Source organism: Piliocolobus tephrosceles, chromosome 12 (assembly GCF_002776525.5).
Source record: "Piliocolobus tephrosceles isolate RC106 chromosome 12, ASM277652v3, whole genome shotgun sequence".
NCBI lineage: Eukaryota > Metazoa > Chordata > Mammalia > Primates > Cercopithecidae > Piliocolobus > Piliocolobus tephrosceles.
In genome coordinates this window covers 22,402,321-22,429,634 of record NC_045445.1, presented here as the reverse complement: position 1 = coordinate 22,429,634, position 27,314 = coordinate 22,402,321, and the positions used below count along the sequence as shown (strand labels likewise).

The 27,314-nt window shown below is 39.4% G+C and overlaps 1 protein-coding gene and 1 pseudogene across 2 annotated transcripts in view; both read right to left on the bottom strand.

The window, feature by feature from the left end:
* FRMD7 (FERM domain containing 7) overlaps positions 1–15,301 on the bottom strand; it is a 51,545-nt gene extending 36,244 nt beyond the window's left edge. Inside the window, exon 1 of one of the 2 annotated variants that reach the window (XM_023198889.1) lies at positions 15,067–15,301. In XM_023198889.1, coding sequence (XP_023054657.1) covers positions 15,067–15,123 — 57 coding nt within the window. In that variant the 5' untranslated portion in view covers positions 15,124–15,301. The remainder of the gene's footprint in view (positions 1–15,066) is intronic. The other variant, XM_023198890.2, reaches the window with a different exon arrangement.
* A 2,041-nt stretch (positions 15,302–17,342) lies between these two features.
* On the bottom strand, positions 17,343–18,605 carry LOC111531599 (annotated as a pseudogene).
* Positions 18,606–27,314: the final 8,709 nt, after the last annotated feature.

Sequence of the window (27,314 nt, the reverse complement as noted above, 5' to 3'; positions counted from 1 at the left end):
CTCCAGTAATGGGCTCATTTCATTAGACCAGGCTCTCCTTAAATGTAAAGAGAAAACTAATATCTAGGTGTATGAAGGATAAGAGAGAGATAAACAACTAGAACTTGTTTTTTTTTCATTCATTTCTTCCTGTCATAGTCACTCTGTTTACCTCACTTTACATTTTTCAATTTTTGTGGGTACATAGTAGTCGTACATATTTATGGGGTACAAGAGATGTTTTGATACAAGCATGCAATGTGAAATAAGCACATCATGGACAATGGGGTATCCATCCCCTCAAGCGTTTATCCTTTGAGTTACAAACAATCCAACGACACTCTTTAATTTATTTTAAAATGTGCAATTAAGTTATTATTGACTATAGTCACCTTGTGCTATCAAATAGCAGGTCTTATTCATTCTTCTATTTTTTTTTCTACTGATTAAACATCCCAACCTCCCCCCAAGTCTCCAACCCCCCACTATTCTTCCCAGCCTCTGGTAATCATGTTACATGACTTTATTATGTTTTCTCACCTTTGGACTGCATCCTTGACTCACTTTTCCCGCCTTCTACTTATGACTTCAATGTTTCACCTTCTCCTTTAGCCTCCCTTTTCTCACTTGCTCCCTGAGTCTGTCTCTTTTTTCCTAGAATCAGCTTTACTCCATTTAGAAAGAGTGCTCACTGTGTTGCCCAGCAGGGCTGTGAGCAGGTTGGAAGCCATGCTGTTCTGACAGGTTGTGAATTTCACAGAAACCCTATAAAGAAGTAATCAAGGAATAATGCCTAATAAAACATCTACTTACTAAGAGGCCACGAAAGCCAGCATATTAGGGTTACTGTGGGGAATCTGCATTGATTGAACAGAAAATCTTTTTGAATATATTCAGGAAACTATTCCAAACTAAATGGAATGGGGAGGCACATGTGGAATTTAGGGATCCATTAAAGAAGTAGAATTTCAATGTATAAAATGCACACCAAAATGTTAAAATCTTGGTGGTAGGATTATACTTGAAATTTATTTTCTTCATTTGCTTACCAGAATTTTCTCATCTATTTATAATGAACTTAGGTTCTACTGTTTTTGAAGCTGGATATAAAATTTTAAATTAAAAATATACAACGTCTACAGGATTCAAACTGATTAGCAAAAATGAGAGGTCATATGAGCTATCACTCAAGCTGATCTCCCTGTCCAGAGTGTCTTATTTCCCACCCTTCCCACATCTCCACGTTAGCCAGGTGTGCTTGCTTGTTGACACCTGTGGACTACACTAAGGGACCAGTTCTGCCCTAGAGCAGGAAACCTAAAAGAGGCCCCTGCCTCAGTCTTGACTTGGCTTCTTGCCAAGCTCCACCCTTGCAGCAGTCACTTATGACCTGTTATTTCACTCTTCTTTTTCTACCCACACATCTACCCAAGTCCCTAATCCTGATGTTCACTTAGTCTCTTCACTTAGGTTCCTGCTGCTTGGTACTAACTTGGACCTACAATGGTAACCAGTTAGGTTCCACTTAGGTCTGCTCCCCTCTTGACTGATCGCCAGATATGTTGTGCACACCGTAGGTGATTCTCAAAGATTTGTTGAACTTAACTCCTGGGCCTGCTTATAGCTCAGCAGTGTAACTTAACTCCGGGGCCTGCTTTACAGCTTCCTGCCCCTTTTCTTTTAGCCTACACCAGCCTGTAGTCATCCCAGTCCTAAGTGCTAACTCACACTTGTGAGCCTTGGAGTGACTTGAACTTGTAAGCCTAGTGATTACAGATTCTTCTCAGTCTGGATTAGTCTGGGGCTGGCCCCAGATTTAAGGACCTCTGCCATCCTTTCTCCTCAAGGCTATTTAAATATGGTGGCTCTATTTTTAGGGTATGCAGCATAACTCAAAACGTTGTCTGGAATTCTCTAATTGTACCCACGTACAAGTGCAGCCAAACCCAGAACATTTTTAATTCGTGTATTTCTTTTAAGTACTACACATCTAAAAGACTAATGCACAAGACAGAAAGAGAAAGCATGGTTTAACTTTCTAAATGTAGAATTGTGGGAAACCTGAGAAGGGAGTAGTGGTAGGATTTGTAACTTATTAGCAATCTTTAATGGGAAACTACATCCCAAGGGATACTAACCTTTGTGTCTTAAAATTAGTTGTACACTCCCAATGCAAGTTCTTCCAATACTTTTCTCCTTTAATTGCTTAGGTGGAATTATTTGTACAGAAGGATCTGGTTAAGCTGACTCACTGCTATTTAAAAATCAAAACCAAAGATATTCTTCCCTTCTGAATGTTGAATTTGACATTTGCTTTTCTCAGCTTAGGAGGCTCTAGTCCACATTCCTCCAAATGCAGAAATGAACAAACAGGTTCACAGTGGCTTCCACAGAGAGACCTGAGGAGTCTTTGTAGATTCCTAGGAGTAGAGACGACCTCTCATTTGTTATACTTTGGGTAAGTCTGAGGCAGGGCGTTTCTCATTTATTCTGGCAACCCCATTTCGAATAGTCAGTGAGGGCATACTGTGACCACACAGTTTCACATGTGTGCAGGGCTGGTCCAGGAAAAAAATTATTACTGCAATACATGAAATGTTTGCACCACACCCCTTCCGACTTAACACTTAACTTCCTAGAATGTTTTATTGACTGACATTCTATCAGCTAACTCATTGGAGCAAGGATTAGCTGCCTAGCAGCTGAGAGCAAGAACAGAATCCACTCTTACATTGATTTAACAGATATTTACTAAATATCTATTATGTTTCAGAGTAAGCAGTAACTATTCAACAACTATTGCTTGCCTTCTCAAAATTAAAGGAATTTACTGCATCCTTTTGGCCTCATAACCCCACCCACTGAGCTCCAAAGAATGACCTTTCTTTCTGGCCTCATATGATTCTCAGATGCCACGTATTTTTCTAACCTTGTCCATTTCTCTGAACCGTTTCCATTTTCCATTTGTCCTATGAAAGCTCTCTTAGAGCTCTTACAGGGCCCACTTCGCCAGCAACTGCTGACCCTGTGTTTTACACAACCACTCCCAACACAAATAAGAGCCATTTAAGATATAACGTGCTGAGATACAGCAAACTAACACAGGAACAGAAAACCAAACATCACATGTTCTCACTCATAAGTGAGAGCTGAACAATGAGAACACACGGACACAGGGAGGGGAACAACACACACTGGGGCCCGTTTGGGTTGGGGCCGGGGGAGGGAGAGCATTAGGATGAACAGTTAATGCATGTGGGGCTTAATACCTAGGTGATGGGTTGATGGGTGCAGTAAACCACCATGGCACACGTTTACCTATGTCACAAACCTGTCCATTCTGCACATGTATCCCGAAACTTAAAATAAAATAAAATTTAAAAATACAATAAAATAAATAAAATCAAATGCTGAGATAACTCCAACATGGTGGTTCTTGAAGGGCTAGCTTCAAAGAGTGGATGGAGTGGTCAAGTGCATGTGCTCTTAATCCAGCTTGTCCCTGTTCAAATCCTGTTTGTACCACTCACTATTCTGTGACCTTGGGAAAGTTACTTCACTTCTTTCCAGTTAGTTCATCTGTCAAATGGGAATATTGGTAACACCTACTTCACTGAGGATTTCAATGAGCTGATACATGTAAAATATTTAGACTAGTGTCTGGCACATAATAAACATTCTGTTGATATATATTAGCTATTACCCTAACTATTTAGGTTGGAAAAGAGTAATAATTTTAGGCTAGTGGGGAATGGGGTTGATATTTTGGAGCAATTGCCTCAAACCTATACATATCATATAATGTGGCTATGAGCAGCTGGGAAAGTGTGGCCCTGCCATTATGAGAGGCTTTTGACTGTTTATGCAGGTAGTGGATCATATACAGCAACTGTTTTTATTTGTTTTTATTTATTATTTTTAATGGATGAATAAAAATTACATGTATTTATCATGTACAACATGATGTTTTAAAATACATAGATTATGGAATGGTTAAATCGAGGTAACATATGCTTTACCTCACATACTTATCATTGGAACTGTGTTTTCAATGAAGATTCTTTTATTGTTTTCTCTTTTTTGTTTGTTTGTTTGTTTATCTGGCCTCATTCCAAAAGCAATATATGCTTATTTAAAAAATAGGGAACAAAAGAAACAGAAAAGCAAGAAGAAATAAAGTACTCCTAATCTCACCTATCAAGAGACAGCCATTCTAAGGATCACAGAGTAAAAGCTCAATGCACGTGACATAATAATACCTTTTGGTGACCGACTTCAAAATAAATTTAGTATTATATTGTGAATATCATCATTAGTTACTGTTATACGAAACTACCTTGTTGAATACGTAAGTTGTTTTCTCCCTTGAGCTATTGCAAAGAACACTAAGATAAACATCTTAGTATACAAAGATGTACATGTATCTTTACATACAATTTTATTTCCTTGGGATATGTTTTTCCAGAAACTGAATTTTCCCAGCTTATTTGGGGTACATTTTTGGTTGTCTTGTTTTTGCTTGACACTTTGAATTAAATACTAAAATGTCTAATTAATTTTTTGTGTAAAACTTTAATTAAATATGGAAATATGAATACAAATTATGGGAAGGAATCGTGGCAGTGGTAATTCTTGCTTAGTAAAGCAGTGAAAGAATTATATGAACCCAAACTGTGCATCAGAATTCTGGAGGCAGCAAACCATAGGCGAGAGAGTTGGAGATTGGAATTAACACATCTACTTTTAATTCCTGACTCTGTGCTTACTTGCAGTTGTATGACCTTGAGCTCATATTTAACCTTGCTGAACCTTGATTTCTTTATATGAAAAATCCTCTTCATGACTTTGTGGTGCAGAATTTTGCTCCTTAGTTCAGCCAAAACCAGGTTCTTGGCACACGACCAGGAAAATTGGGCACGCGGACACATTGAAGAGTGAGTAGGGCAGGATTTTACTGGGCAAAAAGGGAAAAAAAGAAAAAGAAAAAAAACTCAGCAAAGGGAGATGGCGCTCCTGCTAATAGGTCCCTGACGTCACAGAAAATTGAATCCCAGACCACCACACAGGAACTGGAGGCCAAGCTCCTCCCCCTGCCCATGGCTCCGCCCTATTCTCCCAGTGTGCATGTGGGAACGCTCAGATAAGGCCCTGGGCAGGTTCCCCCATCTGCACAAAAGCATCTGAAGTAAACACTTCTGGGGTGGGTCAGAGATTCTCTGGGGACCGCCCCCCTTCTTTTTTTTGAGACAGAGTCTTGCTCTGTCACTGAGGCTGGAGTGCAGTGGCACGATCTCGGCTCACTGCAAGCTCCGCCTCCCGGGTTGATGCCATTCTCCTGCCTCAGCCTCCGGAGTAATTGGGACTACAGGCGCCCGCCACCACACCTGGCTAATTTTTTGCATTTTTAGTAGAGACGGGGTTTCACCGTGTTAGCCAGGATGGTCTGGATCTCCTGACCTCGTGATCTGCCTGCCTTGACCTCCCAAAGTGCTGGGATTACAGGCGTGAACCACCGCGCCCAGCTGGGGACCCCTTTTTATCTGCCTAGGCATTTAGCTGTTTCATCAGTTCCTGCTTGTCTCTCCTGTCTCAGCCCTCAGTCTCTCACAACTCTCTCTCAGGCCCCTCTGCCCTCAAGTTTAAGATTCAATCAGATTAATCTACTCCACAAGCCTTTTCCTGCTTCTCCCTCTGTCTGGACCAACCTTCATCTCTGCTCCCCTACAGTCCCCCAACTCCCCAACACATACCTAAATAATTAGTACTGGCTATTTGGGGCTCAGGTTAGACATCACCTTCCTTAGAAAACCCTGCTTGTCTGTCCCCTCCACATACACATTTCAATCTTGGTTAGATGCCCCTCTTTTGCTGTGCTAGAAAAAAATTATCCTTTCCACTGTCATTTGTACACATCACACCATAATATACATACCTGCTTATATCTCTGATTCTTCCCCTAGCCCATGAGCTCTTTGAGATTAGGTACTATTTCTCATTCATCTCTGTATCCTCGATAGCCAACACAGTGTGTGGATTCAGTGAGGGTTCATGAGGACTTGTTAAATGAGTGATGAATGAATGAAGGAGCATAATCATACCTATTTCACAGATGTATTAAGTTATGGTTGTATGAAATAATGTAAGTGGAAATTCCTGGCACGCAGCTAGGTCAGAAAATTATATCTAATAGCATTAAAGGCAATTGACAGTAACTTTGTCACAGATCTCTTACAATCACTTAAAACATTCTGAGTGTGAAGTTCTAGAGAATCTTTGTCTTTTAAAAAGTCTGTTGAAAGGTGAATTTCGTCATCATAGAAAGAATGTCAGAGGACAAAGGACCTCTTGTTTAAGACAACTAAGCCCAGCGATTAGTGGTGAGGCGCCATGCCTAAGTGCTTCCAGGGCCTGGGGTCAGCTCACCCAGACAAACCTCCCCTTTCTGGCCCCACACCTTGGACCCAGAAGAGGAGGAAGTGAGTAAAGAGGATGAGACGGAATAAAGAAAAAGGGGCTGGAATTAGATGATGCGGGGGTAATAATTGTAGCTTTTGCGCAGCAGCTGTGTTTAGAACCAGACAAGCTATATACATCAGAGAGTTCCACAACCCCCAGAAAAACGTTCCTCGGAACACCTGTCACCTTTTCATTCTTCCTGAGTTTTGCAGCCTTCAGCAGATCTTCTCAGTGGTGCTTTGCCCTAGCACCTCATTGGCCAGCTCGGCACTACCTCCTGGGGTGCAAATGAACTGTTAAGGGTGGTTCTTTCAGCAGTAGAACTGGTCTCACGGAATGTTTTCCAGTTCTGACAGTCTGGCACAAAGCTGCTAAGAGGCACCTAGTATCACAAAAGCTAGGCGCTGCTCCCTGCTGCTGGGCTGGCAGTCTCCAGGCTCTTTTAGGAAATTACTGGGCCAGTCCAGCCACCTCCCAGATGATTTTCGCCCTCAGGCCATGCCCTTTTGACCCCAAGACAATTTGGACTCAGCTCAGTCAGTTTGAATAATTTCTCCAAGTTGCAACTGACAGCTTCATTGTCTTAAGGCACAAATTAAAGTTAAGCCTTTATTAGAATAATACATTTGTGTTTGTGACAGGTCAAAACAATGATGCAAATGCAGGGTATTTAAAAGAGAGAGAGAGAGAGAAACTCCTATAGAATTCAGAGGAATCTTCTCCTCTGGTGAGTCTAATTCAGAGGGACGATCTGCAGATCTTTCTGGCTGCAGGGCAGTGAACCAACTTCTGCTACTCCTCCCCAGCACCAGGCAGCAGGCAGGCCTGCCCTGCGATGAAAGATGAAGGGGCAGCAAGGCCCTGACTAACTGAAATTTTCACAGAGATTCCCACGAGTGCAGACTTGAACAAACACCCAACCACCACCCACCTATAGCTCCAAAGTCAGTTCCCAATCACCTCCACTATGGCCTCAAATGTTCTTGCATTCGGGTTCCCTCCTCCTTTCAGCTGTGGGGATGGGAAGTCAAGGGACAGGTAGGAGTGGGAGTGGGAAGGCTGGAGGCCCTGCCTTTGCTCTGAGCTGGAGCAGGAAAGCAGCCTGGAAGCCATGTGACAGCAGAAGATGTGGGGCTCTCAGAGGGTGGGGCAGGCAGTGCCCAAACCATGCTTGACCCACTGCTCAGCCTGGCCTGGGTCCAGAGGAAGCACAAGCACTTTTTTCTTTTTCAGTTCAATTTATTCTCCCAATCAACAAACCTCAGGATATGAACGACAAAAGAAGCTCAGTTTAAACAAAGACATTCACCAGGCAGTATGGGTCCCCTGCAATGACAAATGAATATCTGGCAAAGAGACAGCCAACATTGGCTAGGTTGGAACGTTATCATTCCAGGATGATCTTTCTGACCTGGGTTTAGAAGCACCTTCACTTGGCTTTCTTTGTACCGGCACGGGGTGGTGGTGAGCTGATCTGCTCAGTCTGTTGGTTAATCTATCAACAAACATCGATTGATCCCACCTAGCATGGGGCAGGCTGCTTAGGCAGGCTGCTTGTGATGTATCTGCTAGAGGATACATCACAAAGTCCTGGAAAACCAGGAAGTTTCACTGCATATACAGAAATCACACTTGAGTAAGAAGCCTACCATCTAATCAATGACCAGACAGGACTTTGAAGCCAGACAAACTGGGGCTTGAATCCCAGCTCACCTGCTAACTTAAATAGCCATATGACTTTGGGTAAGTCAACCTCTCTGTGCCTCAGTTCACATACTCATAAAATAGAGATAAACATAATATTTTAGGCCTAGTCAGCTTGGAATATTACTGCTTGGACATAAGAAGCAGGACGTGTTCACTATCTACAATCGGAGCCAATTCTATGAGGCATGAGTGTAGCACACACTTATATAGCACTTACTAGTACTAGTCTGAGTGTTTTACATATATTAATTCATTTAACCTTTGTTAGGACCCTATGGAGCAGGTACTAATATTATCCCCATTTTACAGATAAAGAAAAAAAAAACCTCAAGGCACAGAGAAGTTATATAACAACCCTAGATAGTGACACTTATTTGATGTGTGTGAGACTTACGTAAGGTAGTGCATAGGAAATACATCTAGAAAATTGTTGATAAATGCTATTTGTGATTATTATTCAGTAATATTATTGTTATGATTATTATTAACTGTGTTACCCTAACTGTGAGTAGTGACCATGGAACAATTTAGAATGTAGTCAAATGCAAAGGGTTTGGTCATTTCCATCTGCTTCCTCAAGGAAGCCCTACATTATTTTAGGTAACTCTAGGGAGTTCTTATGGACCCTTCCAGGATTAATGACTCCAAAGGGAAGAGCAAATCTCTTGGGGCTGCTGACTAAACAGGGGCATGCAGAAAGGCAGGATAAATTAACCCTACAGGGAACTCAGAAATGGGGGAGCACAGCTCTATTACCTGGAGGTGGGTTGCAAAATCAAGCATTATCAAAAGAAAGTCCAAGTTGAAAGTGAAAGACTGTTCTGTGTTGGTTTGCAAAGTACGGAAATAAAGAGGTCTGTAAGCCAGGGAGATGGGGAATTAACAAGTTTGAGCACCCGCTTTGTGTCAGGAAACTTATCCCTGATACCTCATTTATCATGACAATGACCTCATGAGGTAGGTGCTAGGATTATCTCCATTTTAGTGATAAGGGCATATCCTCAGAGAGCTGAAGTGATCCACCTGAAGTCTCACACCTTCAAATTGTTGGGGTTTGGTCTAGAATTCAGGTCTGCCCTACTCCAGATGTGTTTTTCCTTCCATCATTCCATCTATAAATCTCAAACAAAACCAATCATTATCTCTTCTAAACTTGCTCCTGCTATTCTGTTCTCCATCTTGGTGAATGGGACCATCATCCCACCAGCCACTTAAGCCAGAAACTTGACGGTCATTTAGGTACTTTCTCACATATCTCACATATCCAAAAGGGTGGCATCAAATGGTTCTAGAAATTCTACCTCATTAGCATGTCTTTTATTTATCCTTCCTGTCTGTCTTCACCATTGACTAAGTTCAGAACCCTAGTAGGCTGCAATATTGATGTTTGGGCATATGTGTTTGGATATAGTTTGACCATCTAAAACTGGGTCCACTAAACTTGATGGGAACATTCAGATTCTACCTGGCATCTCTAGCACTTAGAACATATTTTTATTAAATATAGGCTGAATGAATAAATGCATAAATTAATGAATGATGAGCAGAGGCTAATGTTCCCACTTTTAAACCCTTTAGTGGTCTCTAACACCTTCAGGATAAAGACTACACTTCTTTGCATATAGAATACATTGCCTGAATGGTCTAGGTACCAACCTCTTTTTCAACTTTGACCTCCAGTCACTGCCATCTTTTTCAACTTTGACCTCCAGTCACTCCCATTTTCCTTTCAATACTCCATTCTTCACTCAGATTGGCCCTTTTGCTCTGTGAAAGGACCATGTTCTCTTGTGCATATTGGCCTTCGCTCTTTCCTTTGTGTAGATCACCATACTTCCCCCTACAATCTACCTCTTGATCTTCACCTTCTTAACTCCTACTCAGCAACTTAAATGGTTTGTTCTTCTGGAAGTTTTTCATGACACCCCAAGTCTAGGATTTACAGTTGACAGAACTAAGGCTCAGATAGCCTAAGTGACTTGCCCACGGCTCCACAGCTTGTCAGTGGCAGAGTCAAATCTATCCTGGTTTATCAGACTCCAAATATACATTACCTCATTTGTATTACTCCTCGCAACAACTCAGCAAGCTAAGGAGATAAGTCATTAGTCCAGGATTACATAGCTAAAGTGGTGGGGTTTTTTTTTTTTTTTTGGTAGTTTTTGTAGTCCCAAATACAGGTACCTTCTATCACACCAAAGCAATTTCTTTTCTTTTCTTTTCTTTTTTCTTTCTTTCTTTTTTGAGACAGAGTCTCGCTGGTCGCCCAGGCTGGAGTGCAGTGGCGCGATCTCGGCTCACTGCAAGCTCCGCCTCCTGAGTTCACGCCATTCTCCTGCCTCAGCCTCCAGAGTAGGTGTGACTACAGGAGCCCGCCACCACGCCCGGCTAATTTTTTGTATTTTTAGTAGAGACGGGGTTTCACAGTGTTAGCCAGGATGATCTTGATCTCCTGACCTCGTGATCCCCCCGCCTCGGCCTCCCAAAGTGCTGGGATTACAGGCGTGAGCCACCGCGCCCGGCCACACCAAAGCAATTTCATATCATTGAAGTTGGAAGAACTTTGCCTTACGAAGTGACGGAATCCGTTATCTGTTTCACTGTTGACCAAACTACAAAGATCCTTCATCATTACAAACTTAAAAACCAACCCCTGGGCAAACATCCCAAGGGTAAATTCCACCACTAATAAATTTAAAAATCACTGTGCTTTGCTTTCCTACTTAACTTGAGCAGTGTTCGGTCCTGGCACTGCCTCTCCTCTGTCTCTTTTCAAAAATGAGACCTAGTGGCCTTTATCATGGACTCCCAAGGGAATTAGGTGAGCTAACTTACTATATTCTCTTACTTGGTACCAACTGCATGGCCAGTACAATCACTTAGCAATCAGGTAAATGTGAAAGTAGAGATGTTTTAACATCTTGTTTTGACTTTAGGATCCAGAATCCATCAAACTGAAATATCATTTTGGAAATTCAGAAATAACAGCTTTTACAAAGACAGAAATGCAGCAGGCAAAAAGGGATATCAGATAGAACTGTGTAAAATACGGTGATGGGATGACCATTTTGTACAACTCTCTATGTAAACTGAGATGAGCAAACAAGAGGTTGCTCTCCAAAGTCACTCATCACTACTACTAAATGTGTGTGAGAGAATGTGTGTACACATGTGCATGTGCATATGTGTATATTGAAGAGATTCATAGTCAAGCTAGAAACTTGACCCTCTATTGTTTCTAATAGCTCACAAAGCTTTAACTTTGGTCTTATCTTCCTTTTTTCCATCGAGAAAAGTTCTAGTCTCCATGTTGAAGAAGCAAAAATAAATATACAACTAAAACCTGCAATTAATTTGTAAATCATGACCTTATTCAATTTTTAGTCCCGCTCACCCACTCCCATCATCATCCTAGAGCGCCTTCCTTGACAGTCTAAAGATAAGCTGTCCATGGTAAGATCAGCCCTAAGAATAATGCTAATATTTGACAATGATCAGTTTTATAAAATAAATATGAGGGCTTGAAAAGTAAGATGACGTTTTCACTAAATTCATTTTCTTCATTGGATTGTACTTTACTAGGCACATTCTAGCAATTCTGAAGTCCCATAACCTATCCTGCACCCCTAAACACTATTGGAAGTTCATGAAAGAAAAGGTTGACTAATATTTCCAGAGAATTTATCTGTAAAATCAACACTGAGTGACTCAGAGCACAAACATGCAAAGAAACCTCAGGAAAACAAGATGTATTTGGGAGCAGCCACTCTTTCTAATAAACTAACTGAAAGTATTAACAAGTTAAAAACAGTAAGATGATCAGAAAGCAGAGTTGTCAATCATGCAATGAGAGAAAAAGGAATAACCAAGGCCAAAATTGGTAGCATACAGGCAGTATTGTCCAGACCAGAGTGTGCTCTTGCTCACGAACTTTACCTGTCAATATAGGAAAATCTACTGTTCCCAGAACAGGGCCTGAGACATATTAGGTCCTCAATAATAATTTGTTAACTAAATGAGTTAATTAATAAATACACGACTAAAAGGTCTCAATGCCATGGCCTCTGTGGACACAGATGCATTACCAAGCCATCGAATGTTAGGATCATATATCTAATTCCTCCAGATCTGGCTCTTCTGAAATCATTTGGCATATAAATGATGAGAGGACCCCAGTGTCCCCAATCCCACTGTAAATGGTGACACTAGCATTTTAATTTTAAATGTCAGTCTCTGACTCCAGTTTTTGTGGAGTACTGACAAAACAGGCTTCTTAGGAGGCCTAAGTTAGACCTTGGACACTGGCAAATTCAGCAAGATAATAGTACTGGGGGTGGAGGAAGGGTTCTGGATGTCAATGAGCTTTCCCCAGGTGACATTATTTTATCTGATCATGAGTCCTTTTTATATTTCTACCACTGCACTTTCTGTAAAATCAACACCAATACCCAAGAGTACACTATTTTCCCTTATGCAACCAATTATTTTATTGAATCTTATCTTGAAGGACGATTTTCCCTGGTTATGATCCATGCCTCTCGAGACTTCAGTTTAGCATCAAAAGGTTCTCCATGTGGCCTTCCTCAGCTATTAATGGGTTCTCTTCATTATGGTTCCAAGCATTTCCTCATCAAATTTGGACTGTTAGTACTAATAAAATAGAGCATTCTTTAGGTTGCTTTTTAAGTGTTTGAATAGATGAAAAGATTCACACCATTGTCTCCCTGACCTTGAGGGAACACTGTCCTACATAATTCTTCAACCATGATTTAAGAAAAGAAGGATCTACTAACTAGTTCACAATAGTCATCAAAAGCTCACTGTGTGCCAAGTTCTATGCCTTTTAAGGTCATCAGAAAATAAACAATGTGCATCAGCAATACTGAAGGCTACTGACAGATGAGTCTTCTGGTTACAATTGTATATGAAGGAGAGGGCAGAGTTCTGGATTGGAAGTCCAGCTCTGCAATTATATGCTGTGTGGTCGTGCACACATCACTTAAGTTCCCTGAGCCCCCATCTTTTAACTTACAAAATGGGAAAAGATCTTTTTCCTACCTTCACTCACAAGGTAGAATGGAGGATCAAATGAACTAATGGATGTGAAAGTGCTTTGTAAATTTTAAAGTGCTATCCACAGATGACTCACTACTGCTATCATCATCATCATCATCATCATCATCATCATCATCATCATCACCACTATTATCATCATCACTATCATCATCATCATCATCATTATCATCATCATCATCATCAATCTACTATTGTTAAGCAGAGAAGGTACTATTGGATGACTGAATGCTAACTTAAGCTTCTAACTCCTCTGGACAAAGCCACTCACAGTACTGCAGCCAGTGCTATTGCCATTCTGGGTAACACCACGATTGCTACTTACAAAGCAGTCTTCCACAGAGCAAAAGGGATCACATGCTTTGACACTAGAATTGCTGGGTATCAAATCTCTCCCATTATCTTTCTAAGGAACACAATGTGTTGCAGCTGGAAAGAGAAAGTTTGACTTGAAGCCAAATCAAGTCTTTAAGTTGCTGGAACTAGCTCTTCTGTAGGTGAATTTTGTGAAGATATGGTACTGTGTTCCCCATCCACCCCACACCCCATTTAAATGGATCTGAATTAGACTGCACATTCAAAAAACTCTTCTGTCACTTTTTGTCAAAGATTTCTCTTTGAGTTCCTTGAAATATCTATTAAAAACTTAGCCTAAAGCAATATCTTTTGAATACCCAGCTCACTAATTCAGGTACTGCAGCACTGTGAGCATACACCACCGGTCTGCAAATGGATAAACTACTCAAAAGATATTTTCCACCCCTTAAATATAGTTCCAAGAAATAATAGGAAATGCCTCATACCTCTAATGGAAGCTATTTGCTACAAAAACAAATCATTCAGGTCCGTGGACCTCAAAATGCCTTTTGCGCATAAAACTGAAAGGAAGAGACAGCAAAACAGCAGCTGAAGACATGAAGTCATCACTCACAAAGCACATGATTCAAATAAAAATAAAATACTCATTGGAAAAATGGGCTACCCACACACCCAACATCATGGCTGAGCCACAGCAGTTGTCAGTTTATGTATAAAAGAAAAGAATCAACATTTTGTATCAATTTCAAATAAAATAAACTATTTGTCTCTTGTTAGTAGCTAAGGTAAATATCAAAGCAAATAGCATTTTTAGTTCCAATAAAAACATAGAACTTTTCAAAATGCTCATACATAAATCCTGACATCAAAATGTACATATCTTAAGATGTTGGAACATGAGCACCAAATGATGTGCTTAATACATTTGTTCTTTCTTGAAGAGATGAGGTATAATTGTATGCAATCATCTTGTAGCTAGGAATTTATTAAGAACTCTGAACTATAAGTACTAAATCAAACTAAATAGTCTCTTATCCTATTTTTCTCTCTCATACTTGTCATTACTTCCTGAAGTTCTCATTACAACTACATAATTCTAACCCTTGTAACCCATAGGTTTTCTTCAGAAAAGGAAGATAGCTTCCCCCACTCCTTTCCCTCAGAACAACAGTTTTCTCCCCACAAATGCTAATGGGGTGAGACCCACAGACATAATTTCAATGAACAATAATACCTTATTGGGTAAAAGAACTAGTTTATTGCTGCTTTGCTTTTTGCAAATAGTTATCCTGTCTTTAAAATTTGTTATTGTTGTCCCTTGAGAAAAGACAACTTGTTCTAAGAGAAAGGTTAATGGAAAAATATGAACTACATTGTGATGTTAAATACAGATTATTTGTCCAAAGCTAAAAATCACAGTCCTCCTTCATTCGGTCCTAAAGAAGACATAACATTACTGTCTAATGGGCTGTTCACAAATGACCATTATTGAATGAATAATGAAGGAATAATAGCAATGTGATTTCCACTTACATCAACCACAAAAATCTTCTGGGAATCATCCAAAAACTGCACTTTTAAATGTAGCATTCTCAGCGAGGCCGTTGGGCTGCAAGCAGGCTCAGAGTGCTGTGGGTGCTTTCTCCAGGAATTTCACTCCCAGCTGGATGTGGTGCACTCGAGTCCTCCCACCCCCAGCCAGGCATCCCCACTCTCAGCGGGGCACACTTCCGTTTGCTTGAAGTAATGCACACCCAAGGGCGTTTGTGCTGCTGAGTGCAGGGGATCAATAGCATTTGGGCAGTCTCCTGTTTGGTCAATATCAAATCCAACTGGACTTCCTCTAGCCTTCTTAAACTCAGCTCCTTTCTTCAAAGAAAAACATAAAGAAAGCAAGCATTTGCAGTCCCTGGGGATTTTCTTTATTTCACAAGGGCACAATTTGAAAACCCTAGATGAAGCTTTAATAAACTGAGAATAGCCATTTTCAAAAGTAAAAAGATGAGAGTTAATCTCAAATTGTACTAGAAATTTCATAGCCAAGCTAGGAAGCATCTATCTATCTATCTATCTATCTATCTATCTATCTATCTAACTATGCTTATGTATATCTGTATGTAATTATATATAATATATCTATATGTAATTATATATAATATATCTATATGTAATTATATGTAATATATCTATATAACTGCATATTATATAGAAACATATAATATCAAATTATATATAATTTTAATTATCTGAATTCACATGATTTAGAAATAAAAACTATATAAAAAGGTACATAGAAAACTTCACTTCTACTCCTGCTCCCTCTTTTCTGTGTCCCCAATACACCCTTATTGCTAACCAATGTTTTTTCTTTCTATTCCCATAGAATTTATGTGCTTACGTCTACAAAGAAATGAAACAAGGAATACAATTGAGGTTGAACCCCATCTCAGCTGTAAATAACATTCATATATTCTTGGATAAATGAACTAATTAGGATAAAGAACATTCTAAAAAATCTTCAAAGAATTCTATTAATATCTTTTTCATTATATACCAATAATTACGATAACATTTGTTCTGGACTGAGATAATACTTAAAGCAAGAACTAAAAAAACTTACTTCCATTTATATTTTTTGTGACAAGAAGATAATGGGTGAATGATTAAAAGATGCCAAGCACAGTAGATTACATTATGATAGGATTCTTGACTGAAAGTGGTATGGAAATATAGAAGGAGAAAAGCCAATTTAAAATGTTCAACTACTAAAGAACTAGCTCATTTATTTTTATAAATGAATAAAGGGTGTCAAACTGTTGTGATATTTAAATTGTACTGGATATGTTTAAAATACTGATCTAACAGTTTTTATTTTAAAATACCAATATTTACATGACACCAGCAAATACATACTTTGTCAACTATTTAACTTCCCATGAAAAATTTTAGATGTCAACTTAGATGGGTGAGGGGATACATCATTTTTCAAAATACTTTTGGGGGCCACATGAGCAGAATACTTTGTGGACCACTGCTTTAAAACACTATTTCTCCAAGTGCGGTTGAGGGACCAACTTACAGAATCACCTGGGAAGGGTGGCTGACTTTTTAAAAAATGCAGATACCTCAGCCCCATCCCCAAATTGGGTTGTTAGGTTTGGGGTGGACTCCAAATAGATCAATTTTCAACATGCACCCCAAGTGGCTCTCATGCAAACCATTTAGGAGGCACTACTTAAAAAATAAAAACTAGCATTTTACAGTACTGTAGCCATGGCTAAGAGGGAAACAACCTTGCATACATTTCTGGACTGAGGATAGAACTGAAATAAAAGCTAAGCAAGAGCCGGAGCTCACAAAATAGCAGCACCCATGGAGGAACCTAGAAATAGGAAAAGGTCCCCAGGGAAGGAAGGCACTTTCCCCGGAATTCCTAGTACGGTCAAAGAACAAAATGGGAATGGAAGGGCTTAGGCAGGCTAAGCCCACTGTGGGCTCTCCACTGTGGTTGCACTTTGGGAGAAAACAGAAGAAAATCCTTTTCCATCTTGAACCAGCCTGAGGAAAGTCCGTGTTTAGGAGGGTCGACCGTCACACCAAAACACAACATCCACTAATGGAAGCTGATTGCAAAGCAGGTGACAGACAACACTTTGGGAAGCACTGCTGGAGGGGGGCAGAGGGATACTTGTCATGAAAATGCCCTTGGGACCCTCTGACAACACTGTTGGGATGGTTGAGGCACCTGTTCCCTTTTGGTCCCACTGGTGGCTTAAAATGTGGTCTGGGAGTACTTGTCTTCTGCCTGCTCACTGAGTGGGGCTTGCCAACATCTGTTCTCTCTTCCTAGGATCACAGGAGAACGGCAGGTTCCTGGGGAGCAGTTTCACCTCCACAGGCATCACTTCATACTCCTCACTGTCAATGCTAAAAGTGCTCCCTGCTCCCTCTGGGACAAGCAAAGTGCACTGGCTGGCTTGGAGACACTCCATGCCCTCGGTGTCCAGCTTGGCGTTTCTCACCTTTTGACTTCCTATAGTTATAAAGTTTCCTTTGCTGATGGTGTCGGCTTCAATGCAGATGTTCATAAAATCTTCTTTGCGTGTTGGGTCAAGCTGATTGTTCTGTGTTGTAATGGACAGTTCAATGGTGGACAGCTGCACATCTTTCCAGATCTCTCGGCTCACCTCTTGGGAAAGGGCATCCTGTGGTTGTGCCCAGTAAGATATAAGCCTTCGTAATAGTCTCCTGTACAAAAAAGGCCTTTGTACAGGGGTCTCCTTTGGTTCATTGGGATGTCGCTCTGTAGGTCCCATATACAAGATAGAGGTTTCACGAGTCTGAGGCCACTCCTTAAGAGTGCTGAAGAAGTGGGCTACTTTGATTTTTAGAGGCCTAGGATATCAGTATCTGCTAACTTTGATGCCAGTGTCTCTGAAGGATCCCCATCAAAGACCGGTCGTTGCAAACACAGGCTGTTCCTTTTCACCCTTGATCTGCAAGACATCAAATGGAACCGTCTCTCCGTTCACAATGGCAAGTGTAGCATCAGTAATATGTTGGAGTTTGTTTCCACTTTCAGTAAGGAGGTTATGACTCAAACTACTGGTCTCTCCCAGTGGGATAAATCCAATGGGAATCTTACTGAAGGTAGCCTCATCTGTTCGTCGAAGAACTCCAGTAACAACCTCCTGCAGTGTCCCATCTCCTCCTGCAACAAGGATCACATATGTGTTTTCCATCAGTTCCAGGAATTTCTTGGCTTGTACCTCATAATCTGTCTTAACAATAGTCACACCTATGCCAGGATAAATGTAAAATCAGGGCAGCATTTTTTTCAAATAGAGTCCTGGCTTTGCCTTTGCAAGCTGCAGGACTGAGAAAAAGTTTCCTTCTTCACTTGTGCATTGGGAGGAATGAGTTGATTGCCAAACACCTGAGCTTCTTCACAGGCTGCTCTCCTTAGTAGGTTATCACAGTGTTTTTCATAGAGCCACTGACCTCCCCAGGTCAGCAGGCAGAGCCCAGCAATAGCTTTCTTCCAATGATTTTGTTTTAAATTACACCGTCATCTAGAGATTTGCATTGCTGGTCCCACTCGGTAACCACTTTTATTAGCATTTTGTTGTAGTTGTTCAGCCTTCAGTGTTTCCTTATGCAAATTTTATACAAGCAAATACAAATGTATATATCCTATGTAGGTAGCATACTAGTATTACTGTTTTGTGCATTCTTTTTCCTCATTTATCATGGAGATCTGCCCTTACCTGTGCATGGAGAACTTCCTCATTTCTTTTCACAGCTGCATAATTTTGCACTGTGTAGACAAACTAAAGTTCACTCAACCAGTCTGAAATGAATATTTCAGCCTCAATAAGACTGAAATGAATATCTTCATACATATGCCAATTTATATGTGTGCGGGTATATCTGTAGGATAGATTTCCAGAAGTAGAGTTGCTGGTCAAGGATAATGAATTGGTAGTCACAATAGCTATATCTAGATTTCCTTCCATAAGGGTAATTGTGGGTTGAATTGTGACCCGTAAAATTCTTATATTGAAGTCCTAAGCCCTAGTAACTCAGAATGTGACTGCATTTGGAGAGAGGGTCTTTAAAGAAGTAATTAAGTTGAAATGAGGTCATTAGGGTGGGTCGTAATTCAATTCGACTGGTGCCCTTATGAAAAGAGATTAGGACACAGACATGTAAAGAGGGAAGACTACGTGAAGACACATAGAGGAGAAGATGTCCATCTATAAAGCATGCAGAGAGGCTTCAGAAGAAACCAGTCCTGCCAACACCTTGATCTCAGACTTCTAGGCTGCAGAATGGTGAGAAAATAACTTTCTGTTGTTTAAACCATCCAGTCTGCGATGTTTCTTATGGCAGCCCTACCAAACTAATAAATGTTGTAGTAATTTGCAATCCCATTAGTAATGTATGAGAGTGACTGTTTTCTATACAGGCTTGACAGTGGAGTGTGGTATCAAACTTTTGAATGTTTACTAAACTGATAGGTGAGAAAAAAAATCTTGTTGTAGTTTTAAATTTGAACTTTTCATATTATGAGAGAAGTCAAACATCTTTTCATATGTTTAAGGGCCATTACATTTTATTTTTTTATTTTTTAAATTATTTTATTTTTTATTTTTATTTTTATTTTTTTTTTTGAGACAGAGTCTCACTCTGTCTCCCAGGCTGGAGTGCAGTAGCGTGATCTCCGCTCACTGCAGACTCCACCTCCCAGGTTCAAGTGATTCTCCTGCCTCAGCCTCCTGAGTAACTGGGAATACAGGCGTGCACCACCACACCCAGCTAGTGTTTTTTTTTTTTTGTATTTTTAGTAGAGACGGGATTTCACCATTTTGGCCAGGCTGGTCTGGAACTCCTGACCTCAGGAGATCCGCCCACCTCAGCCTCCCAAAGTGCTGGGAGTACAGGCACGAGCCACCACGCCTGGCCCCAGTGCCATTACATTTATATTAATTTCTTTTTTGTGTGTGGATTTCTTTTACTGTGAAAGATGTGTTCATTTACTTCAGCATTCCCATTTTATTTTTCTTATTTAAAAGATTTTGTATAAAGTTTAAGGAGTACAAGTGCAATTTTGTTACCTGGATATATATTGAGTACTGGTGAAGTCTATGCTTTTATTGTGTCCATCACCCAAATAATGTACCCATTAAGAAATTAATTGTACTGGTTAAGTAATTTTAGCTTATAAGGGAGAACATGTGGTATTTGATTTTCTGTTTCTGGGTTGTTTCACTTAAGATAGTGGCTTCCAGTTCCGTCCATGTTGCTGCAAGAGACATATTTCATTCTATTTTGTGGCTGAATAGTACTCCACTATGTACACATACCACATTTTCTTTATCCAATCATCTGTTGATGAACATTTAGGTTGATTCCGTATCTTTGCTATTGTGAATAGTGCTGCCATAAACATATGAGTGCAGATATCTTTTTTTAATGTAATGATTTCTTTTCCTTGCGGGTAGATACTCAGTAGTGGGATTGCTGGATTGAGGGGTAGTTCTATTTTTAGTTCTTTGAAAAATTTTCATACTGTTTTCCATAGTGGTTGTACTAATTTACATTCCCACCATCAGTGGACAAGCACTCCCTTTTCTCTGCATACTCACTGACAACTGTTATTTGTTTGACCTTTTAATCATAGCTATTCTGATTAGTATAAGATGATATCTCATTGTGGTTTTAACTTGCATTTCTCTGATGATTAGTGATGCTGAGCATTTTTTTCATATGCTTGTTGGTCATTTATATGTTTTCTTTTGAAAAATGTCTATTCACATCTTTTCCCCACTTTTTAATGTGGTTGGGTTTTTTGTGAAATTGTTTGAGTTCCTTGTAAATTCTAAATATTAGTCCCCTGTTGGATGCATAGTTTGCAAATATTTTCTCCCATTCTGTAGGTTGTCTGTTCATACTGTCGATTATTTATTTTTAGGTCTCCCTGAAAAAAAAATGCTTTATTGTCTTTTCTCACAGATTTCTAGAAACTCTTTAAAAATTAGGGAAATTAGCCTAGTCCTTTGTCTGTGATATCTAAGTTACAAATATTTTCCCTATTTCTCCTTTGTCTTTTGGCATTGCTCATGGTCTTATGGTGTGTGTGTGTGTGTGTGTGTGTGTGTGTGTGCACGCGCTCACATGTGTTTGCCATGAGTTTTTCTTTTTTGTGTAGCACAATTTGTCAATCATTTTAAAAAATGGCCTCTGGATTTTGAGTCATAGTTAGGAAGGCATTGACTTCAAGGCTTTCTTTTAAGTGCTTTTATGGTTTTGTTTTTTTAAAAAATTTAAATCTTTTATCTATTTGGGTTTTATCCTGACGTATGGCATGAGGTATAGATTCAATTTAATCTTTTTTGAAATGGCTTCCCACTTGTCCTAATATTGATCAGAAAGTTTATTTCTACTTCCATTGATTTGAGAAGTTGCTTTTATCATGTATTAAATCATCTTATGCACTTGGGTCTATTTTGGGATTTTTATTCTCTTCCAGTCATGCACAAATACCACACTGTTAATTTTTGAGGCTCTAGAGTATGTTTTAGTATCCAAGAAGGCTGCTCCACACCCCATTACTCTTTCATTTTCCAGAATTTTCCTGACTATTCTTGTTTACTTATTCTTCTGCATATGCTTATTCAGTTCCAGGAAACGAATGTTGGTGTATTTATTGAGACATGTTAAAATTGTGAATTTGCTTAGGGATAATTGATATCTTCCTGATGGTGCCTATTTATGGGACATGCTATGTATGTTTATCTATTCAGGTGTACTTTGTTGTTGTTATTGTTGTCGAAATGGAGGCTTGCTCTGTCGCCTAGGCTGGAGTCCAGTGGCATGATCTCGGCTCACTGCAACCTCTGCCTCCCGGGTTCAAGTGATTCTTCTGCCTCAGCCTCCCAAGTAGCTGGGACTAAAGGCATGTGCCACCACGCTGGCTAATTTTCGTATTTTTAGTAGAGACGGGGGTTTCCCCATATTGGCCAGGCTGGTCTCGAACTCCTGAGCTCATGATCTGCTTGCCTCGGCTTCCCACAGTGCTGGGATTACAGGCGTGAGCGACCGCACCCAGCCTTGGGTGTACCTTTATGTCCTCCTCTGGAATGTTGTTGTATTTAATATACATTTTTATACATACACAAAAGCAAAGGGTGTAGATAGTACTATAAACTCACATACACTCATCATTCAAAATGTTTATGTCAAAGCCCTAACACCCAGTACCTCAAAGCATGACTGTATTTGGAGATAGGCTTTAAAAAGGCAATTATGTTAAGATGAGGCCACTTGGGTGGGCCTTAATCTAATCTGAGTGGTCTTCTTGTAAGAAGAGGCTATTAGGACAGAGAAACATGTGCACAGAGGAAAGATCACTGAGGACTCAGCAAGAAGGTGGCCTTCCATAAACCAAAGAGAGAGGCTTCGGGAGAAACCAAACTTGCTGACATTTTGATCTCAGACTTCCAGTCTCCAGGACTGTGAGAAATAAATTTGTTGTTTAAGCCACGCAGTCTGTGATATTTTGTTACAGCATCTGAGTATAGTTTAGATATGGTTTGTTTGTCCCCATGAAAACTCATGTTGAAATTTGATCCCCAACATGGCAGTATTGAGAGGTGGGGCCTAGTGGGGTGTGTTTCTGTTATGGGGGCAGATCCCTCATGAATGGCTTGGTGCTGTATTCGGGGTAATGAGTGCTTGTTGTAATGATACTGGATTAGTTTTTGTGGGAATGGATTCCTTCCTGAGAGAGTGGGTTGTTGTAAAGCCAGGATGCTCTTCAGGTTTTCCCCTCTCTTTGTATGTGCCCACTGCCCCCTTTGACCTTCTCTGCCACATTGTAACATACATGAAAGCCCTTGCCAGAAGCCAGAGTCATGCCTTGAACTTCTCAGCCTGCAGAACATGAGCTAAATCAATTTCTTTTCTTTATAAATTGCCCAGCCTGAGGTATTCTTTTATAGTAACACAAAATAAACTAAGACACACCCCTAGCAAGCTAATACAAATAATATTAAGATTTTTCGATTCCATCCTCTATCTTTTCCTCTCTCTCTACCTCCCACAAATGATTTTAAAGCAAATTCCAAGCATTATTTCTTTTCACTCCCTAAATATCTTTAGTATGTGTTTCATTAAAATGTGGAAATTTTATTCTGTTACCCCAAAGCCATTATCCCATCTAACAAAATTATTAAACACTCTCTTATTATCATATACAATTGACCCTTGAACAACATGGGTATGAACTGCATGAGTCCACTTATACATGATTTTCTTCTGTCTCTGCCACCCCTGAGACAGCAAGAGTAACCCCTCTCCTCCTCCTCAGCCTACTCAACATGAAGACAATGAGGATTAAGACTTTTATGATGATGCGCTTCCACTTAATGAATAGTAAATATATTTTCTCTTTCTTATGATTTTCTTGTAACATTTTTCTCTAGCTTACTTAATTGTAAGAAAATAATACATATAACACACAAAATGTGTGTTAATCGACTGTTTATGTTGTTGATAAAGCTTCCAGTCAACAGTAGGCTATTAGCAGTTAAGTTTTGGAGGAGTCAGTGTTACATGCTAGTTTTCAACTGTGCGAGGGTTGGCACCCCAACCCTTGCATTGTTCAGGAGTCAACTGTAATACATACTAAAAGTTTCCCAATTGTCTCAAAAAGTTTTTTTTTATTTTTGTTAATTAGTTTGCGTCAGGATCCAAACAAGGTCCACACATTACATTTGGTTGTTACATCCATTGATTCTTTTTGAATCTAAAGCAATGTCCTTTCTCCCTTTTTATCCCTTCAATAAATCAATTGAAGAACCTAGGTCAATTGTCTTCTGGAATGTTTCATGTTCTAGATTTGTCTGCTTGCTTCATTGTGTCATTTAATTTGTTCTTCTATTCCTTATATTTCTTGATGAGATTCACTTATTTGTTAAAGATATTTCATGGTTGATGCCAGGTACTTAATATTGGATCAGAAGGCATATGTCTGGCTGTTTCATTTTTAGTGATTCTAAGATTGATCAATGTGTTTAGGTGATGAATATCAAAGTGTTTGAAAGTATTCCTCATAAAGATTTGTAGATTTCTTATATATTCACTACTATGTATGTAATGTTTTTGGCTGCTTTTTAAAATGTGATCTTCCCTGCCATTATATCTTCTAATTGACAGTTGCTTGCATATGTGAAGGGAATTTATTTTTACACATTAATTTTATATTTTACTAATGTACTAAATGTTGTTAAATGTTTGTAGTAGTTGTTTACTTGATTCTTTGGTTTTCAGGTAGAAGGCAATTCTATTATATGTGAGCAGAAATGTTTTTATTGCTTTCTTTCCAATTCTTAAAATAGTCATTTTATTCTATTGTCTGGTTAGGGTACCTAACACCTTCAATGCACTGTTACATAATAGTGGCAAGAGTGAGCATCTTTTTTTCCCTCTTGATTTTAGTGGGAAGGCTCCCAGTACTTCCACATTAAGTAAAACAGTGGCTTTTGAATGAAACCCTTTAAAAAGTACATTTAAACTTGATTAGGCAAAAAGCCCAAATACCACCATATGTCTTTATTGAACCAACTTATTCTATGTCACTAAATACATAGGCTGGTAAAATTAGACTAATAAAATGTTGTCATCTGATGGACAAGGGTGCATACCTTTGGTAATAATTTGACTGCTTATAGCACAGTCTCCACAACAACTTCAACTGGAGAGGCAACTGCAAGGCTGGTAGGAAAAGCAGTAGCTCTGGTGACCAAAGACTCTATTTGGAATCTAACCAACACTGTGACGTGGGGCAGGTCACTTCCACTCCCTGCACTTCAGTTCTTGACATATAAAGTAAGGTGACAATTTTGTTTGAGGTTGCTCTGTCGCCTCTGTTGCCCATGCTGAAGTTCAGTGGCAAAATCATAGCTAACAGCAACCTTGAACTCCTAGGTGCAAGTGATCCTCCTGCCTTGACCCCCCAAAGTGCTTGGAATACAGGCATGAGCCACCACATCTGACTGACAATTCTACTTAATGGAGTTGTTATGAGAAAGAAAAAATGTACATTGGTGAAATCATATATTTCAGTGCCTGGCACACAGTAGACACTCAACAAATGTTTGCTGAATAGGTGAATATTAAGAAAATACACATGTATAAATCACTGTTTTGTGAAAGTTTAAAATAATAACTGAGTAAATGAAGAATGGATTATCTCTTTCCTCTCTCTTTTTCCACCTAGACTTTATTCCTTCAGATTTACTGGCAAAATTTTTACTAGACTGTGATCTAAAACAGGAAACTGTCCTAAAGGGAATTTTCATATTCTACTTTAAAGTAAAAATCCAAAGTTGAGCTCACCCTTGGAAAAATTAGCCTGGCCAGTCTGTCTTCACTTAGTCTCTCCACACATAGGGAAGTGGAGCAGGAGAGATGGGCAGGAGGCCAGAATAGCAGCATGAGGAGATTGGGAAATGAATTCCAGGGTTTGTGAGCCGGATAGAAATAGAAGAGTGAGTCTACATAGATTTTACCATTATCCTTTAAAAATGAATAAAACAAACTTAAATAAAAACTAAAAAGCACCACACAACTGGTTTTACCTAAGATTCAAAGAGTAGTCTTTGACCACTGTGGTGTAACTTTGAAGACATAAGTTAAAAATCCTGATAAAAATTATGGCCCCAGTTCCTGGCATCTCTTCACTAGCGCCTTATTCCTTTCGGGGTTAGTCTGTTCGTTTATAGGGTCCCTTATTAAACTGCCAACACTTTTGGATGTTAGTCAACCTTATTATTTAATAGTGAATTTCATATAATGTCAGAGCTTAAAGGGCCTTTCTTATGTGTATTTTTCTTTATTTCCTGTACCCCCAAGAAAATAGCTTTTTTACTGATTATATGTGAAATAGGACAGATGCAGTGGCTCACACCTAAAATCCCAGCACTTTGGAAGGCTGAAGCAAGAGGATTGCTTAAGTTCAGGAGTTTGAGACCAGTCTGGAAAACACAGTGAGACTCCATCTCTACAAAAAATGAAAAAACTTATCTGGGTGCGGTGGCACGTGCATGTGATCCCAGCTACTTAGTAGGCTGTGGTGATAAGGATCCCTTGAGCCTGGGAGGTGGAGGTTGCAGTGAGCTGTGATTGTACCACTGCACCCCAGCCTGGGTGACATAGCAAGACCCTGTCTCAAAAAAGAAAAATAAAATCCATTTTTAAAAAGTTTCATAACCCCAAAACACAAAGAAGGAATTAAGGTCACCTGAAATTAATGACACCAACCTGAGATAACCACCATTAATATCTTGCTTATACACAGTCATGCACTACATAATGATGTTTTGGTAGATGACAGACCACAAATACAATAGTGGTCCCATAAGATTATAATATGGTATTTTTACTGTGCCTTTCTATGTTTTGATATGTTTAGATGCACAAAAACTTACCATTGTATTACAGTTACCTACAGTATTCAGTACAGTACCATGCTCTAAAGGTTTGTAGCCTAGGGACAATAAGCTATACCATATAGCCTGGGTGTGTAGTAGGTTATATGATCTAGGTTTGTGTAAGTATACTGTATGATATTGGCACAATGACAAAATTGCCTAACTTTGCATTTCTCAGAATGTCTGCCCATCGTTAACTGACACATGACTGTATATGTATTACATGTATATCATTGCATACATATAACTATTGGTAACCATCATATATATGTATGTATGTAATATTATATTTATATAATGGTAACCATTATATATACATATATTACATATTATATGCTGTTTTATTATAAGTGCTGATCTCCTATTCCACTTATACCTCTCCAAATCATGTTAATAATGTTATGTGCTCCTTTCAAACTCCATTCCATTCACAGAACCCTACCGCCTCTGTGGCAGTACCTCCCATTGTAAAAGGACAGGTAGAGAGCATGAGTAGCTTGGGATCCAGTACTACCACTCCTACTTCTACTGGACCAGATCAGATTTTATTTTATTCTTTTTAAATATTAGAATTTCATGGAAAAAACTTTTAAGAAAGGAATTTTTTTTTTAACTTTGAAAACTTCTGATCACCTGTGGTCAGTTCAACCTTCTGCATTTTAGAGATGAAGAAACTGAGGTGGAGAGACTTGCTCAAGGTCATTTAGCTAGATAATAGAAGATTTTGCCTTTTGGCCACAGTTTACTATCTTCTTACAATTCATCATATTTTCTCATTTATCCAAG